This window comes from Pezoporus wallicus, unplaced genomic scaffold (genome assembly GCF_028554395.1).
Source record: "Pezoporus wallicus isolate ANWC-B61680 ecotype Strahan unplaced genomic scaffold, APGP_CSIRO_Pwel_v1 contig_736, whole genome shotgun sequence".
Taxonomy (NCBI): Eukaryota; Metazoa; Chordata; class Aves; order Psittaciformes; family Psittacidae; genus Pezoporus; species Pezoporus wallicus.
The window spans coordinates 4,040,730-4,056,648 of record NW_026639744.1 but is presented as its reverse complement, the minus strand read 5'-3'; the positions used below and the strand labels follow the sequence as shown (position 1 = coordinate 4,056,648).

The 15,919-nt window shown below is 39.7% G+C and overlaps 1 protein-coding gene across 3 annotated transcripts in view; it reads right to left on the bottom strand.

Annotated features, from left to right (window-relative positions):
• Window positions 1-15,919, bottom strand: part of PRKG1 (protein kinase cGMP-dependent 1) — a 476,628-nt gene that overhangs the window by 18,617 nt on the left and 442,092 nt on the right. For all 3 annotated transcript variants that reach the window (XM_057415674.1, XM_057415673.1, XM_057415675.1), the window contains exon 10: window positions 13,219-13,315. In XM_057415674.1, the coding sequence (XP_057271657.1) occupies window positions 13,219-13,315 (97 nt within the window). The remainder of the gene's footprint in view (window positions 1-13,218; window positions 13,316-15,919) is intronic.

Here is a 15,919-nt window from a genome sequence, read left to right as displayed (position 1 = left end):
TAACAAAAATATGGACTGATATGAGACATGGCATCTTCCATGTTTTTCCCAGGCTGCATACCATAACCTTACATAGTTTCCTCTGCATCTGCTTTGTTCATGTAATGGCCCAGGTCCCAAGGAAAATGCAAAGAAGGATTGTGTCCTCACTATCCCATCTTTGTCAGAAATCAGACTGGTATTCTGATGTCCACAAAGACACAGCTTAAGGAAATCAGACTCCAAAGGCTGATTCCCAGCTAGCAAAGAGATTTCCAAAATCACCACAAGTGATACAAAAATAAACATTAATACATGAGAGTCTATGGCCAAAGTTTTCATCATTAAGTTCTTCAATACATATACATGTTTGCATGTATTTTTCTGTTTTAAAACTACTTGGGGTTTTGGTCTTCAGATTTGTGGCTTCTTATTTCCCCTGCAGCGACAAGCATTTGCAAGCCCACATGAAGCTTTTCTTTTTCCAAAGGTGCTGTTTTGTATTTCACACAGAGACTCATAATTATCATCTTTGCATGAAGCCGGTGTTCGCCATTTAATCTTCACGGAGACAGGGTGCAAAAACTTAAACAATCCACATAAAATAAAGAGAAACATTTTTCCTCATCTATGCACTAGAGTTGCAAGTTATTTATCAAACTGGTGCTACACGATGCTGCCTTTGCTATGCAGCTTGACCACATCTCAAAGCAGAAAGGAATTTTGCATTTATGGCAAACTGAAAGTGAATAAAATAATTTTGGGTTTAGGATTAGTGTTTGGTTGTTTTTTTTTTTTTTTTCCCTTTCTGAATAAACGGCACATGGGCTTCAGTTCAACTGTTTGAACTAAATTATTTAGTAGTACTCTCCCTAAATCAAAACAGGCTGTTTCAGGGAAGTAGGAAGAGGAGTGAGGTAGCACACATGGAATGAAGACATGATGAAAGTTAAGGGAAAATCTGGGCTGAGCAAAATCTTTCAAAGTTTGCAAAAAAAAAAAAAGAAAAGAAAAAAAAAGAAGATTAAGGTTTAGCATGACCAAGCACATCTGGAGAACTTACACCTCTTGCTTTTGATGGTAATCCAGATTGCCTGGTCTCCCATCAGACTAATGGACAAGCAATCAGCTGCCACACAAATTATTTCAAATATAAGTCTGTGCAAAACTTTGTTAGGTATTACAGATCAGACTTGTTTTCTCTCCATCTGTGTTTTTAAGGTCAGGTTGTCCACTGACAAATCATAATGAACAGTGGAACCAAGAAAGTAGCTCCAGTAGCAAATTTATCAGTCAATTTGAACATGAAACATTAAAAAAATAAAAAAAGTATTTAGCACTCTAAACTTACTTCAAACATTTCCTGATGTTAATCTGTACCAGACATCAGTGTTAAAAATAAACACAACAACCTGGTGGAGGCTCAGATGAACAAATTCCAATATTACAGAATAAAGGGTATTATGAATAAATCCTGGTGTGCCTCTTTATGGTATTATCACTTTAACACTATGGATTCTGACTACCTAATTTTTTGTGTCTTTCATTAAAGAGGATATTATTTTAGTAATTTTTTTCAGGTTTTTTTTTTTTTCAGGTATATGTACTTACACAGCTTCAAAAAGGAAATTACTATGAGGAAGCATAAGGCAGTGGTTTTATTAGGTGTTTGATGGTGTCATCAGTGCCACAAATGTTTCAATATAGAACAATCAGGTGGCTACAATTAGCTAATGCAAGACTTTGACCTAATGCCACAGGAGAATTTAGATCCATTTTCCATTCCCACTCCTGTCATGCTTCATAAGGCAGAAGACATGATAGTTTGGGAGCATGGGGTCACTAATTTGCATTAAATGTGCTGATACACCAAAATAAGCTGCTGAGGTACAAAGTCTGAAGTTTTGGACTGCCTGGTTGTCCACCTGGAAGATGAACCCTACAGACTTCTGCTTCTTCAACGTGCCTGAATCCTCTCCTGCTAAATGAGGTGACTGTGAGAGCTACTTTTATGATGCAAATCTGGGGAGCCCCAGATAATTCATATTATTCTTGCAAAGAGCAAGTTTTAATATTAAGCTCCTGATAGTTCACAGAAAAAAACACCAAAACCCTCATGTCTAATACCAATCTCATTTCAAAAGTAGGAAGATATATCTAAGAGTCACCTGGATATTTAACATAAAAAAACAAACAGGATTAACGTTGAGAAGATGAGAAGGGCTGCGAAGAACACCCTGCCTTTCAATTATAATGAGAAAAAAGGCTCAGAGAGCCACAGAAGCCATAAGGATTTTGACTCTTGGCACAAAGGTAGGGATATTCTGGGCAGGAAGCTCAGCCTCCCAAAAAAAAACACTACAAAATCTCCCAAACAGTTCAGAAAAGGAAAAAGGTTGCAGCTTTCCTTGGATGGCAGTTTGCAAAGCAGTTTTCCATGCAGCAAAGCTCACGAGATTAGCGTTCAGTCACTTGGAAGCAACATCTTGTATTTCAAAGACCCTAGGACTATTGATTCAGTGGAGACCTGCTGAGCCTTGGGTTTCAATCCCTCTTCTTCAAGAGCAGCTGAGCCACCAAGAGGTTCAACACAGGGTAACCACCAGCTTCCATCTCTCTCAACCTTTTTTTTTTTGCAAGTTAAAAGAATTTCTGGTCCCTTCCCTCCTCACTTTTTTCACTCCTTTCCCTGCATTGACCTTACCCAGTCGTTGCCTTTTCATCAGTGTAAAAATCTCCCAAATTATCTCTCTTGGATAGATTTGGATAGATCCCAAATTATCTATCTTGGAGAGATAATTTCTCTTGGAGATAATTTCACTGATTGTAAGAGCAAACATCAAGGCCACTGAAATGTTGACATAGAACAGTAATATTAAAGTCAGGTATCTGCTGAATACAGGCAGGGAAAAATTAGAAGTAACATTTATAGCACTGAATATACTCCATCCCTTTCTCTGCAACTTCATACAGGCTTCAGTTTTCGATTTTATGTCCATCTCATCACTGAGCTCTGGCACATGGGCCATGGTTGCAATTCTGCCTGGATCGCAAAAGACAAAGCAGGCTGAACAGCAAATCTACACCAACAGCAGTCTCATACCATCCATTCCAGTGCAATAATCACCCAAAGAGTGAATTCTGGTAAAGCTGTAGTTACTACTGATGCTCTCCTGGTCAGACTCCCTCCTGGTGAATCTCCTTGAGCTCTTTCCCTCACTGTCACAAATTAACTTCTGGGGAAGGATATAACCCGTTTCAGTTGTGGAACAGGAATACATTTTCTCTCCAAAACAAACAGAAAAAAAGCAATAGGGAGCACAGTTAAATAAAATACAAACACCACCTTAAAAAGGTGATGTACAAAGCCAGAGAGGTAAGAGGTAAAATTAATTAGAACAGGTGATTCTGCAGGATTATGACCCAAGGAATAAACTGCATCCAGTGAAAAAACAACAGGAGAAATTTTGTTTGTAAGCAAATAAGCCATTTGTAGAAACAAAGTAGAATGAGAAATAGTTGTGCTCATTTTGCACAGATACATATTTGCATAAAGATATAAAATACATATAAACATACATTGCACATGTTGATATGCATATCAATTAGAAATAGAAATGTAATATAAATATAGTTGCATTTTGAAAAATATTCTGGTCCAAGCACCGTGGTGATGTGATATCACAGTCACATTTGGAGCCGTGGCTGCATCTTCAACCATCAGGTTTTAACTGGACAGCATTACATTGGAAGAACCATACTTCTCCATCTTTAACACCTTCCTATTGCATGAGCTCGCCTCATGAAGAAGCAGCTATTCCTTTCCTCCACATGTGACATCCATCCAGCCCTCTGAAGCAAAGAAGATCCACAACACAAGGGTGGACAGGAGTTAAAGCAAGCAACTTTCTTCTATGCTAGCCCCATGGCTGCCCTCTCCCTCCCTTGTGGTTTTGTAGGAAGCACCATTCACTCAGATTCATAGCCTTTGGCTGTTTTCAGTGTGGTGCCCCGTTTCCATGTCACCAGGTGGTTTTTTTTTTGGCAGCCTGAGTCATTGTGACAAAGCTACTCCTGAGCAAACCCAAACAGGTGGGTCACTATCTGAAAATACATTTCAGAAATTCCGTTAAAGAGGACACAACAACAAAATGCAAATGCAAGGGAGAACAGAAAGACAAAAGGAGAGGAGAAGGAGAGATGGAGAGGAGAAGAAGAAGGAGGACAAGAGAAAGAGAAGAGATCCAGCTTCTCTTGCTCTTCCAAGTCCTTGTTTTGTCAGACCTCAGCTGGCTTCTCCTTATGGCTCCCCACGCTTATATGAAAATGTTGGAACCATTCCAAAAGCTTTGCTTTGCTTTATGGTGTATAAACTTCTGCAACTTACAAAACACACAGTGCACTCAAGGCCTGATTTTTATTTCTTTTCCCACAGCTGTAATTCATGTACATATAAATATGTTTCTACACCTTAGTGCTTTCTCAGACTTTTATGGAAAATGGATATTGATGAGATGAAATCCAGAACTTGATGGAAAAAAGAGTAAATGGCTCTATCTGTATGTTTCTTATCCTTCCTCTCTCTGCCTGTCTTTACTATAAATCATGTATGTGTATTATATATAGTCTGCAGTGTGAGCAATTTCCATGCAACTCGAGTGACAGCTGCACTGATACAATGCAAACTGACCTTGAGAAACTGTAAAAACTAATACATTTTTACCAGAATGTAGAACAATACCCCACAGAAGGATTAAGTTCAGTGAAGATTAGTGAGGTGCCTGAACCTTGCCATATCTAGCTTGAGGATATGCTATTTTAACTGCATCTGTCTCATTCATGGCCAGTCTTCTATTCCTGCATGATTTTCCTCTAGAAGACAGCAAAGAACTTCTGATTTTCTGAATTCCCATTCAGAAGTTATGCCTGTGAGTTACAGGTCTTGCATGGCTGTGGGTTTTCCAAGAAGCCCTATGATTGTGTTTTTTTACCCAGCGAGCTGCTACAAATAATATCTGGAACTATGGTAATCTGTGTAGGCCCCTAAAGCCATGAAAGAGCAACAGACCTAAGGGCACAAAAGCAGAGCTTAACATTATTTATATTTATATTTGTATTTATATTTGAATTCATATTTATATTTTTAGTTTATCCTTCATTCATTTTGGCCAATGCAGTGTTTGCCATTCAAAAATCTCCAGATTTCTTTCACTTATGTAATGGAAGTGCTTGAACGAACATGAACTTTCACAGCGTCTGGACACTGTGCTCACAAAAACCTTAGTCAGGAGCTTTTTCTGCTGATCTTCAACGGCAGCTGGCCAGGCTCCCAGCTGAATGGGAACACACAGGGAGAAGAGTTTATGCAAGTAAAAAATATTTTGTTTACTCTGGAGATGTGGCTTTTTCCTAAACACATAGCAACAGTGAGCTTTTAGGAGCTGGACAGAAGCTTTTCTTGAACGCGTGTCCACAACTCACAGATCAGTTACTTGTTTGTGTCTCCTGTTGAACTTCCCTTGTGGGCACAGTGATACCTTTGTAATGACAGAGATGCTTTTAGAGAGGGCTTTTGCTATCTGTGTATTTTGCTATATGTGTATTATTCAGATATAATGGAGCCAGAAATCTGTGTTATGAAATGCAAATATCTTCATATCATGTTAAATAATAACTGGTTCAACTGTAGCTCTTGGGAACTGAAGTGCAAATGCTTTTGCTTGCTGGGTATGTCCAAGGCCCTTTATTTTCTGATGTTTCCCAGCTAGATGCATTTGAACCAACAAAAATAGCAGCAGCTGTTGCTGAGTGTAGCACTTGCAAGCTGAGCTCGCCTAATCCCAACAGCTGAACTGCTGCACGAACAAAGCAGAAACTTCTACCCACCCCCAGCAAAATAGTACAGCATGCTTTGTATTTATGCTCTTCCAGGATGAAGCAGATTTCCTTATATTAATATTATTTGCCTTCCAACTTGTTTTCTTGTCAGCATTTCTTTTTATTAGGCAAGTGAGGGCATAGCTTAAGGCCAGATTCAGCTGCTCTCCTGACCTAAGGTTTAGGGAAAAAACTGTAGTCTGCATATCCAAATTATAAGCAGGCTACATGGTGCTTCTCACTCTATCCTTTCTACCTCATGCTCAACATCACCTTAGTTTTGGGTTAGCTATCTGCTGTGTGTGAATAGGCATGGTGATTGGACCGGGTTAGACTGTAAAAAATAAGTCAAGGCTTAAAAAGAAAGACCTAAGATGGAAAGAAAACTCATGAAGCAGTTGACGTCATCTACCTGACAAAAGTGTTTGACACTGTCCTGCATGACATCCTTGTCTCTATACTGGAGAGACATCAATTTGATGATGGACCTCTCTGTGGATAAAGAATTGGCTGGATGGCCGCATGCAGTGATGCGGTCAACAGCTCAATGTCTGGCTGGAGACCAGTAACGAGTGGTGTCCCTCAGGGATCAGTGTCAGGACCGGTCTTGTTCAACATCTTTGTCGCTGACATGGACAGTGGGATTGAGTGCGCCCTCAGCAAGTCTGCCGATGACACCAAGCTGTCTGGTTCAATTGATACCCTGGAGGGAAGGAATGCCATCCAGAGGGACCTTGACACACTTGTGAGGTGGGCTGATGCCAGCCTTATGAAGTTTAACCATGCCAAGTGCAAGGTCCTACACCTGGGTCGGAGCAATCCCAGGCACAGCTACAGGTTGGGCAGAAAAGAGATTCAGAGCAGCCCTGTGGAGAAGGACTTGGGGGTGTCAGTCAATGAGAAAATGAACATGAACCGGCTTCAGTGTGTGCTTGCAGGCCAGAAAGCCAACCGTATCCTGGGCTGCATCAAAAGGAGTGTGACCAGCAGGTTGAAGGAGCTGATCCTGCCCCTCTGCTCCGCTCTCGTGAGACCTCACCTGGAGTATTGTGTGCAGCTCTGGTGTCCTCAACATAAAAAGGACAGGGAACTGTTCGAACAAGCCCAGAAGAGGGCCATGAGGATGATCAGGGGACTGTATGAAGACAGGCTGAGAAAGTCGGGGCTGTTCAGCCTGGAGAAGAGAAGGCTGCGTGGAGACCTCATAGCAGCCTTCCAGTATCTGAAGGGGGGGCCTTACAGGGGTGCTGGAGAGAGACTCTGCATCAGGGACTGTAGCGACAGGACAAGGGGTAACAGGTTAAAACTTAAACAGGGGAAGTTCTGGTTAGATATAAGGAAGGAGTTCTTTCCTGTTAGGGTGGTGAGGCACTGGAACAGGTTGCTCCATCCCTGGCAGTATTGAAGGTGAGGCTGGACAGAGCCTTGGCTGACATTGTCTGGTGTGAGGTGTCCCTGCCCATGGCAGTGGGATTGAAACTAGATGATCTGAAGGTCCTTTCCAACCCTAACTATTCTATGATTCTATGAAGGTGCCCCTGCCATGGCAGGGGGGTGGAAGCTAGATGATCTTTAAGGTCCCTTCCAACCCTAACCATTCTATGACTGTGAGGTAATTACAAGTGGACAGCAGGGTGGAAACTGTCCATGACAATGATCTTATTTTCTTTGAAAAAGTGTTATTTCAACTGGTAGGGAAAGCACTTAAGTACCGTATCACAATCTGAATGCTCTGGCACTCTACAAGAAAATAAATTGCAAAATTAGAGTCTATGAATACACCTAAGTATAAGCTAAAAAAACCACAGTCCTTAGGAAATCTCATCTCTTCAACAATTAAAGTTGCTTAATCAAATACTCAACCACGCTAAAACCCTGTAATTTTATGTTTTGATCCCTATATTGAAAATTGATATTCAATTCTTGGCAATATGCACAACTAAGTTTTTTTATAAGCAAGGACACTGGGAAATACAATAAAACTTGTGGCTTTCTTTCCTGGTTTCAGCTGGGGAATCACAACACTTTCTATAAAGGTATTATTTTTCAAAAATGTCTAGAAGGAAAAGGCTAAAAAGCGGTGAGAAATGTAAACTGTTTCATGCATAAAATCATTCTAACAAAATGTAAATAGCAGAAGAAGGGTTATATGGCTAAAATATGAGAAACCAAATGGAAAAATTCACTACTGTGTTTTCTTGTAAATGTCAGACAGACCTAAACTCCCCAGCCCCATACATGATCCTTACCCACTCCTGATTTTCGCTTTGTCTACAACAGAGCACCTATTTTTACATCTAATTCCTGCTTCCAAACAGAGCTGAAGCCTCTGGCTTGACAGCTCATATCCTTATCCGGCCTCTGACAGTATTTGATGGGCTACAAATGGCATCTCATCTTTCCAAACTTTGACAACAGCTTTTCCATTAAGGCAAGCCCTGAGAATATGTTTTCATCTACAAAGGATGTATTTAATTCCACTAGGAATTAAAAATCAAAGGAAAAATAAAAAAGTAGCTCTGCAGTGGTCCAGTGCTATCTGACAGTAATATTAAAATTAAGCATTCTGCACATAAGAAGGGAATAGGCTGCGTATGTAAGAAGGAAAGGGGAAAAAAACAAAAGGGGCCAAATCTTCATAACCAGCATTTTGTTCAGCTGAGTAGCAGTAATTCTGCTGTCAGATGAACATGGGATTTATTCAGGTACCTGATCTTCAAATCCCTCACTTAAAGCTCAATTTCTTCACCTTGACAGAACCCAAAATGCCTATTCTTTCAAAAGGAAGGAGGCCAAAGTACTCCTGACAATTAAAAAACAAGGGATTTCAAAAAGCAGACTGATCTTTCTAACAAAAAGCTTAATAATAGCTGGAATAAAAGGATAGCTCTGCAGCTGGAAATTTTCACTAAGAAATATCTGAATTATGCATCTGTCAGTCTATTGGAAGACAATTACAGTGTTTTTTCCTCGTTATCTAAATAATTCACTAATGGTTTTGTTTACAAAACAGGCTAGAGGCTATAATAAATTTGATTGCACTTCATAATCTGTGGTCAGATTTCTCTTAAAACATGAGCAAAAATGAAAAATGCTGTAGTGACCGTTTTAAAATGGTCTTGTATAGCCCCAGTAAAATATGGCTGAAATTGAGGCTTCATTTTTATGCATATGTCCTTATTAATCTCCATATTGCAAAGGAGTTTAGCTTTCAGTGGCCACCATGAAGCCAAAAGGACTTAAAGGGGGTTTGTCTAGTATACGGCACCATAAAACACTTTCATTAACGGCTTGGATTATAAAATAAGAAGACTATTATTAACTTTGCACCCATTAAAATCAAGCCATAAAGGGTTGGAAGCACTTCTGAGAAAAGCAAGAAAATTCAAACTAATTGTTACAAATTGAAGTAACGACTTGAAATAAAAGGGACACCATTTAGTAGTGGCAAAATGCTGCCGCTAGCTTCTATCTCTACCTGAGCAGAGATAGGTCCAGGTTGGACTAATGTGTCTGGTTTGGGTATTGCTCCAAAGAGGGGAGAGCCAGCTGGAGTCTAAGGAACAGGAATGACCACAGGCCTATAAAGCACAAATCAGATGTAAAGCTCAAAAGCAGCACATTTATTCTTTTAAAGAGAATTGCTCTTCAGGTTCATGTGATAATGGTCTTCGAATAATACAACCCAACCTCAAGGGTTGTATGTATTTCTATTTCAAATTTACTACAGGCTACAGCACAGAGATGTTCAATATTATGAAAAACCTTTCTGGAAACCTCCTTCTCTAAAGACTTCAGCACTAAATTAGGGAAAACTGGTCAGAAGTGGTTAGCTATATTTGAATCTGCCTGGATGACGATCTCTTTAGGTCCCTTCCAGCCTGAGCTTTAATGACCGTATGGTTTAAGTATGTGTTCTAAGTGTCAATGACTTCTACAAAACTGCTGAATGTTAAAACATGTGATTAAACTTTTGTCAAGTCAGGGCTAAAAACTGAGACTCTCCTTAATCTGCCTTTTGCCTGCTGTATTCAGGATGTCCCAAGCCATACGTTCCCCAGAAGGCACAGCTCTCTTCAAGCTTGTGTACATGCAGGGACAGTGGGTAAGCCTATAGGTTTTTAATGGTGTATCTGTCCTGAGAAGTGAATGAAGATGTAGCTGAAACCAAATCTCAACTAAGCTTGCAGTGGGGTGTGGAAAAATATATTATTTTGCAATTTTATTACCATCACTGAGTGACTGTTGGAAGCAGTAACTGCGTAAACCAATGTAACAAAAAGGCATGTGTTCAGGCACGGACCTGGTTTTTAGTCTACCTTTGCTCAGCCATCACCTACATGAACTGATTTCACAGCAATAATGACTCCAATCCTGTATGTTCAGATACTCCCATACATTTATTTCAGAGCTGTCTAAAATAATCTTGATTTCAATCAAAAATAACTGACCTAGGGCAGATGATTGGAAACACCGGACTTAAATTAAAAGGAAATTAAATAACAAGGACAAGAACAGTAAAGTTCAGAAAAGATTACTTATGACGGCTGGGGACACCAGACCTGCATTCTTGTCCTCTGCAAAGTGGTGTCTCATGGGACATGAACCTGAAATGACATTCCTTATTCCAAAGTATTATTAAGGCTCTTTCACCCCAACACAGAACATGGTCAACTGTCATACAGCTGAGAAGCTGAGCTGCAAAAAATAGTGGATTTGTCTCTTAATCCATGCTATTAAAAAACAAGAAGTCGATTGGAAATATCTCCTGACATACAAATAATAAAACTAACTAGAAAAGCAAGGGAAAAAAATAAAATATGATATTTCCACCTGTAATCTCCATAAATTGAAAAGAGTTTTAATTTTTAGGCTGTCTTGCCTTAAAGCCATGTATTTGTATATGAATGCACTGAAGGGGTGACCTCTCCAAACAGCCAGCATTCACAGAGTTGTCTGGAAAACCAGTGTGTATTGATACATACCACATCCGGAAATTAGCATGCAGACCAATGGGATCATTATTTCTTCTTGGCCAGCAAGACTCAAACTAAGCCCCAGACATTCCAGTTTTCAACCAGACACCACCAGCTGCCCTCTTGAAGGGTACGGAGATGCTCTAGGGGGAATCTGCCCACAGCGGCTGAGGTCGAGCTACAAAAATCTTCTTCCTTTCAACATACTTTATTTATTTGATCAGTTTTGCTCTCTGAAAGTGCAAAAATGTGAATGTTTTCCAGGAACAAATCACAGTACTGCAGTGCACTAGCAGGCTTCTGTAATACACTCAGGCAGTAGTCAATTCCTCTGATATATTTTGCATTAGTGCATTTTCAGGCCTTAAATTATAACATCTATTTTTCATGGAGAAGTCAGAAGCTAGAGGTAGCAATTCTAGGCTTAGTTTTGACAAAAAGAATATTTTCTTGTTTTAATAATAAAATTTCCCTCTCTGGTAAAAAAAAAAATAAAATCTGGAGCATTAAGCTAAACTTTGAAATATCATTTATCCTTCTGTGTGCAATTCAGTATTAGTTAAAAGCTATAGAAAATGACCTTAACCAGCATTTTCCTGCTTAAGAAAAGCCCTACAAGATAATGGAAACATTTTTCCCATCAGCAGCCTTTAGCAGGCTGCATTGGTGGCACCATGGCTTCTTGGAGGCTTCTGAGAGTTGCACATTTCCTAAGAACTGCCTGACTCTGATCTGATATGTTGAAGTGACAGAGCATGTCCATTCCTGCTTTTCTTCACACCTGGCCAAGTGTCACATGTTGCTAAGATTTAGTTTTTGACAACATCTTAAACCTTCCAAATTAATTCTGTGAGCACCCAGAGTTAGAGGACTGGCCCATTGCCATAAGTAACAGTCCAATCTGCTTTCATATCTGTGTGGTTTGAGGGTCTCATAAGCAACCCTTATGAACACAAACTTATGCACCTTCCCAGGAACATCTTGAGGTTTTCAAACATCTTGAGAGCTTGTGCCAAAAAAGCCTTAAAAATGAAAAAAATCCTCACAAGCTCCTTCAGAAGATTCAAAACAAGCACCAAACTGGTGGCTCCCTCGCTACAGGTCCCGTCAGGCAGAGAAGCCAGAGGTAGTGTTAATTTGGAGACGAATCTCCTGAGCGTTATGCTGTTGTCAACAGAGGGTGAAAGGCCTTCAAAAGGGAGGTCGAGCACAACCCAAATTAAACTCCTGCTTTAAAGCATTCTCAGCAATAGATGGCTATAGAAGCAGTGGGGAAAAGACAGCCTTTCCAGAATACAGGTGAGCTCTTGTGACTCTCTTCCAAAATAACAAACAAACAAATAAATAAATAATAAATCAAAACCCAAGCTGCAGGAAGGGACCATCATTCTCATGGACACGCTCTCCTCTGCGCAATTTTGCATACACCCAAACATGAAAACTTAGAAATAAATTACATGGAAGAGCTAGTTGCACTTTTAACACAGAATCTACCTGATAACAACACAAATAATCACCAAACCACTTAATTTTGCCAGCTTTCCAGTTACCAGCACTACAAGTGTGTTTGGCGCCAGTAGGGTTACAGAGTGGGATCTTCCCTGAATTTTCATGATGCAGCAGTAACTGTTTCCTTTTCTGCCCCTAATTTACAGGAGTTCCTAACATACTGTACTTGTGGTCAGTATCAGAAGCTCCTCCATGGTCAGCACCATGATGTAAACTAAACTCACTCTTTCTATCATAGGTTTTTGTATTTACATTGTATTTCAGATGGGTCACACAATGGCTGCCAATTCAGTTTCCTCCCGCTCAGTTTTAATAAAAACTGCTGACCTCTAAATCCAAGAAGAGGAAAAAGCAAGGTCAAATTTTTTCCTTTCTACAAAATTCTGCACAAAATAAGTAGTTTTCTGTGAACTGTTGTAATAGTTTAGACACTGAATGTCTAAAATGAATGTACGGATTTCATGATAACAGAACAAAACTCTCTCTATACCTGAATCAGAAACTGCTTAGAAGAGACACTGTACCATTCTCCAGTTTTGGTTAAGTAAGATTTTAGATTGCTCCTTCAACCTTAACACTTAACAGCTACACAATTCTTCAGGTTATTTTTAAAAGGCAATCAAAAGACCACTCGGAGACATGTGTCCTCATCTCTCAACCTAGTACACAAATTCTTCTTGGATACTGCAAAGCATTTATTTGCACATTTTTATTTACCAGAAAATGTAATTCAGCTTTCTTCAACCACTAGAAAATATATAATCCCATCACATAATTTTCTTCCAGTTATTCAGGTGTAAAAACAATGAAAAATTAAAAGACCAGTAACACAGTACTTACTCTAGGACACTCAAACTTCAAAGAAAAGGGTACCTACCAGCTCAACTCGTCCAAACCCTCCGACTCCAAGGGTGTCAATGATGTTGAAATCAGACAGTTTCAGGTTGGCGAAGAAGGCAGCTTCGGCTTCATATCTGGATTTTTTTATGTGAAAAAATGGAAATTTCTTAGAGGTGTAAACATGAGTACTGTGCAATACTGTACCCGAATGGCATGAGCATGGAACAGCCTTTACCTGCTCAGTTTCCATTATCTCTTACAGTTTGCTTTTATGCACACACATCGATTTACTAGTCCCAATTATAGCATCTCTCCGATGTGTGTGGTTTCCAAGTGAGAAAAGCAAACATACCTACTGCATGCCTACAATGCAAATGTCTGGTACTGCAATTCAGCTCCAGCTACCCAGCAAATGCTACATTTTGATGTTTTCTATTGATCTTCTTGTGGGTGGGTTTTTTTTTTTTTTGGTGTCTTTAAGTATTTTTAGAAGATAAAGTCTCTCATAGGAGTATGTCTTATCCACAGGCTAGCAGTAGTTTCTATAAATGTTTATTGGAAGTGGCAAGATCATTAAGGTCCCTGGAGAGAAATCACAGCCAGGTTTTATGAAATCAGATCCGATAAGCTGCGGGCTGGTGTGCAAATGCCTGAAATGAATGAATTCAGTCACATATCAACATTTCTATAAGAATATCTTCACTTCTTTTCCTCCTATAAGCTCACATGGAGTAGACGTCCCATCCCTGGAGGTCTCCAAATCCAGATGCTCTCTCTTTAGCCCATGTCCAACTGGCTCACAACACAGGTTCACCAAGCCCTTGACTAAGGAAGCATGCAAATTGAACACATGCAAGCCTGCCAAAATAAGCTTCCCATGACTATCCTCATGAACATGATTCCTCTAAAATAGCTCCTTGACAAGGTTTATGGTATTTTTAGAAAGGCTCGGAGGGGAAATGGATGAACAGGATCCACCCACTCAATAAAGTCTGACATTCAGCTGCTGGAGGAGTCCCCGTGCATGTACAACCTTTGGCTGCTGGCAACACAGACTTGTATGGGAAAAGAGCATTGACAGGATTATGGAGAGAGGCATGGACGGTGTAAAGGGAGAATTGGTGTGGTTTGCAGTACTTAATTTTAGCCAAAATATTTTTCATATAATCCGCTATTTCACCTGGATGTTTCATTTGTGCATGATAATGCTAGCGTAAAGATAAAACATCATAATGTTAGCCTCAATCATACATATATATGCACCTGTCTATCCTTTTAAGCACCTTGTCCATCACACCTGTCTTTAATTCAATAATGGGATGGAATTGATCTATTGACTTTTTCCCTCCAAACGAAATTCTTTAGTTAAAACTTCAATGACACTGGGAGAGAAAAAGCCCCTTTCTCCTCCCTCCAATTTTGAAGTTAAAAGGGAAAAATAAAATGAGATGTGAAGAAATGTGAAAAGTCACATCACGAAGGCCCAAATCCAACGCAATAAAGCATAATTTTATCGTGGGGTGCTGTAGACAAACTATTTAAACTCTGCTTTATTATTTATACTGTCACCAGATCCTCTTGGTGACCTTGCTCCTGTGGCCACAGCAGCCTGATGCATCTGACTTTGGAAACCAATCAGAACTGAGCCTGCTTTAAACTTGGGATAACCTTGTGTGACACAGCTGCTTATCGATTGCTTTACACTCATCAAGAGGTGCGTACTAAACCTGTCACTGAAAACCTCTGCTAAATTAAAGATGTACCTATGTGCTCCCTTCTAAATCACAGCAGAAACATTATTTTAAGGGTGACAGAGCAATGAGATGGATCTAATTTTCATGATAAATGTATAGACCAGTTGAATACCCTTAATGATTTATAATTGCTAGGGAGAGGAAATCCCAGCACAGACAATTTCCCATCAACAATCGAACAACTTCAGGTCAAGGAGCCCTGCATTACCTTTGCCTAAGCCATCTCATGCTTCCAGGGAGGCATGGCGTCAGCTATCCCATCTTCTCTCCTGAGTAACTAGTAAGGATTTCTCAATGCTGAACAAGCAGGGTATGAGAAATGGCAAACAGCAGTGTGTCAGAAGGGTTAGGGGCTCCAAAATCATATGGGACAGAGACAGGAAATACTGCTTTCCCTATAATACCTCATCCTGAAAGATGACCAAGTCCTACAAAAATTATGTATAGTTCACATCATGTGTCATGAGAGGACAAAAACTAGGTAAGACATGGCATGCTGCTGGTAAGGCAAGCAGGATGCTTATTCCAGCTCCTGCAAATTCCACCAGTTCTCCCAAAAATCCTTAGTTTGATTGCAGTCAGGATCTTCTACTCCAGTCCCAACTTCTTTATCATTTTGTGTTGAGTTGCAGAAACTGAGAGCTCTAGCAATGGCTTTTAAAGTACAAAAATACGTTCATTCATTGCTTTGTTTAGAAAATGTACTTGCAGCATTATTGTGATAGTTTTTTGAAATCTCTTGGCTAATTTTCTGTGACAGACTTCTTAAGTGTAGTTAATACAGACAAGTGAAACGAAGCATATAAAACAGTCAGATGCAGTTTGCTAAATATTGTGCAACAGTCATCCAAAAACCGAAAGAAATTCCAAACACATTTAAAATCAGGCAAGCAAGCCTTTCACACACTTAGTAACAACAGTCTCATCTGAATTCTGTTTTAATCCAAGCTATAAAGGTCAAAGTCCACTTTCAAGATAAATTCC